Source organism: Babylonia areolata, chromosome 12, assembly GCF_041734735.1.
Source record: "Babylonia areolata isolate BAREFJ2019XMU chromosome 12, ASM4173473v1, whole genome shotgun sequence".
NCBI classification, from domain to species: domain Eukaryota; kingdom Metazoa; phylum Mollusca; class Gastropoda; order Neogastropoda; family Buccinidae; genus Babylonia; species Babylonia areolata.
In genome coordinates, this window is record NC_134887.1 from 36,436,179 (window position 1) to 36,439,768 (window position 3,590).

Consider the following 3,590-nt stretch of genomic DNA (forward strand, 5'->3'; position numbering starts at 1 on the left):
CTCTCTTCCGAAATTTGGTGAGGGGCGGGGTTGTGGGAGGGGGTGCGGGAGGGGAGGGGTGTGTGTGTGTGTGTGTGGGCGGGTGGGGGGGGCCGGGGGGGGAGGAGGACATAATGCATGTTCTCTTCAGTCACTGGGTTTGGACAAGTCCATGTATATAACATATATGGTACACTTCATCTGCTAACCAGATGCCTGCCAGACCAGCATCGTAACCCAATGGGCTTAGTTCTGGCCTTGATGGAAAATAAAAAAGAAATGAAGTAAAATTAGATCTATACAAGAGTAAATGAATAGATTGATAATTAAATTAATGAATTGATCAATTAAAATAGTATAAAAAGATATTGAAATAAATCAATAAATAAACAACGTAAAATCAGATGTAGAAAAAAAAAGAATAACAATAACAAAATTGATTAAAAAAAAAAAAAATTCTATAACAGTAAGTGTAAATAAACATAGACACACACACACACACACACACACACACACACACACACATACACACATCAAGTCAGTCAAACCAAACTTTTCCCCCCGTGGGATGCCATGGATCTTTCAGTATAAATAGCATTCCTGCCTTCTGGAAATTTCTGTGCTAGAAATTTCCTCTTTTCTTGTCACTCTCTTTGTTTCTGGCTTTTTTCTTCTTTCACTGTTGTCATGTCTTTACTGCCGGTTTAGTCCATTCCCCTTACTTTTTTCAAGCAAGCCTTGACACTTTTGATTTTTTTTTTCTCCGCAGTCTGTGGTGTACTGTCTGCACTGTTTTGCTCTGGCGACTGGGTGGTGAAATTGTAAACACTGGGATGGGCACTAGCTGTCCATTCTGCAGTGTTATTTGACAGTTTGGACTTATTATTATTATTATTATTATTATTTGTTTGTTTGGCTTTGAAGTGATTTTTATCCTTTTATATGATTTTTTTTTTTTTTTTAAATCTGGGGATGATGAGTTAAGCGGAAAGGCTGACGTCCTTGGCACAGCCTTATATTATTTACCCTCAGGAGTGAAATGGTTAGGATACTTTGTCATGAACTGTGTTTTGTGGGTTTGTCTTGGGTAGGTTTTTTTTTTGTTGTTTTTTTATTGCGTGTGTTGGACACGATTGAGCATTTGTAAGGTGTGACAGTTTTGCTATGGCCACTGTGCAGGTCGGCTGGACTATAGTATAAAGCATTGCATGTGTTGGACACGATTGAGCATTTGTAAGGTATGTGCTGGACACGATTGAGCATTTGTAAGGTATGTGTTGGACACGATTGAGCATTTGTAAGGTGTGACAATTTTGCTATGGCCCTGTGCAGGTCAGCTGGACTATAGTATAAAGCAACACTAAACACTAAACAAGAACACTTGATTTAAATAATCTTTGATTGTTCAACAGTACACATGATTACAATGCAAACAAATACAAAGGAGCATCAACAAGCTCAAAGCCTGTACTGTGCTCACAACGTTGCACTTTCCATTTGAACATGACGGCTGATGAACAATATTATATTATCAATTGTAGTTGTATCAAATAACTTATTCATAAACAGTAAGTAAAGAAATAAAACAAATGAATACACAAATAGGTAAAATGATGTTTGAGCTACATAATTATGTGACCTGGTTGGAGACATAATTTGACAAAAAACAAGAACGCCAGAGAATCGACAGACAGGCAGAAAATACGAAAAAAAACTTAGCCATATGAAGAGCACAGGAACAGGAGTCATGATGGCTGATGGAAAAAGAGGGCGCTAGCTAGCGGGACAAAGGGGAGGTTACCTACTTCCGGGAGGTTATCGGCCGTAGTTGCTTTCGTTTTCTCCGCATAGGCGGATAGTAGTTTGCACAGGACAGGAATGTCAGACCCCTGCCGGAGTCTGCACTAGTTGGGTCACGGTAAGTATGTTATTTAAACGTAATTTTAGATAGAAAATTTCCTTTACTATGAAGACACCTCACTGATCCACCTGACCGTGCCCTCCTCCCCTCTCCCCAGCTGCTCATCCCACGGGCCACAGGGCAGCCGGTCAACCAGGCGATAGTTCAGCGATGCCGCGAGGTGGAGATCCCACGGGTGGTGGGTCAGCTGGAGTCCTACTTCCTGCGCCACACCCCCTTCCTGTCCAGCCCCGTCATGACCGTGGCCGACCTGTTCGGGGTGTGCGAGCTGAAGCAGCTGGATGGGGTGTGGGAGGAGGGGCTGTACATGGGCAACCCCCGGCTGAAGGCCTGGGTCCAGCGGGTCCAGGAGGAGACGGGGCCCGTGTTCGACGAGGCCCACAAGGTGGTCTACATGGTGCGAGAGGCTTACAAGGACATGGAAATCAAGTAGAGCCTTCTGCTGTGTGGGGTGGGGGTGTGCTTAGGCTTACACGGACATGGAGCTCAAGTAGAACCTTCTGGTGTGTGGGGTGTGGTGGGGTGTGTTGCTTCAATCTTTATTCTGGAGTAATTGGTGCCTTAGGCTTACCAGCAGATGGAGCTCAAGTAGAACTTTCTGCTGTGTGGGGTGGGGTGTGCTTAGGCTTACACAGACATGGAGCTCAAGTAGAGCCTTCTGCTGTGTCGGGTGGGGTGGGGTGGGGTGTGTTGCTTCAATCTTTATTCTGGAGTAATTGGTGCCTTAGGCTTACCAGCAGATGGAGCTCAAGTAGAACATTCTGCTGTGTGGGGTGGGGGTGTGCTTAGGCTTACACGGACATGGAGCTCAAGTAGAACCTTCTGGTGTGTGGGGTGTTGTGGGGTGTGTTGCTTCAATCTTTATTCTGGAGTAATTGGTGCCTTAGGCTTACCAGCAGATGGAGCTCAAGTAGAACTTTCTGCTGTGTGGGGTTGGATGGGGTGGGGTGTGTTGTTTTCATCGTTATTCTGGAGTGCTTGGTGCCTCAGGCTTACAAGGACATGTTGTTGTTGTTGTTGTTTTTATTTTATGTTTAGTTTTTGTTGTTGTATTTTGATGGAGCTGGAAGGAAGGGGTGTGGAGAAACCAGCTGTGTGATTGATGGTCCCCACAAGGTTGTGCACATGGTGTGAAGAGATGTGTAAGGGGAGGGGCGGGGTCACTCGTAAAGTATTTCTGCAACTTTTCTTGGTTTCTCTGTGTGTGTGTGTGTGTGTGTGTGTGTGTGTGTGTGTGTGTGTGTGTGTGTGTGCATGTATGTGTGTGTGTGTGTGTTCAGTGTGGGCAGGTGAGTTGTGTGTCAGTGGAGTCATTCAGAGTGCTGCGTGAGGCCACACAGAAAATGATTTGAGAACGGGCTTGAAAACTTGCCACCGGTGTTTTTTCTTTCGTTTGTTTCTTCCAGTTGTTGTTGTTGTTGTTCATTTTTTGATTGATTTTATTTCTTCTTGGAGCAGATCATTTGCTTTTCGGATGTGCATATATTGTTTGCTCACAAAGTGGTGTATGTATTATTATGTATAGAATTTTATGTCAGTTATGCATAGTTGTGTTTACGTTCAGTTGTTGTTGAAAAACAAACAAACAACAAAAAAATCAGCCCCCCCCCCCCCCAAAAAAACCTGATAAATTGGTGTGTGTCAGAGACATGTCCCAGGTTTAAATGCAAGAATGTAAAGTTCTGTATTT

At 43.8% G+C, this 3,590-nt stretch overlaps 1 protein-coding gene across 1 annotated transcript in view; it reads left to right on the plus strand.

Moving 5' to 3' along the window:
• The window catches only part of LOC143288587 (glutathione S-transferase theta-1-like), a 4,505-nt gene extending 2,028 nt beyond the window's left edge, over positions 1 to 2,477 (plus strand). Inside the window, exons 3-4 of the mRNA XM_076597211.1 lie at positions 1 to 17; positions 1,998 to 2,477. The exon at positions 1 to 17 is cut by the window's left edge and continues 137 nt beyond it. Coding sequence (XP_076453326.1) covers positions 1 to 17; positions 1,998 to 2,333 — 353 coding nt within the window. The 3' untranslated portion in view covers positions 2,334 to 2,477. The remainder of the gene's footprint in view (positions 18 to 1,997) is intronic.
• The last annotated feature ends 1,113 nt before the right edge of the window (positions 2,478 to 3,590 follow it).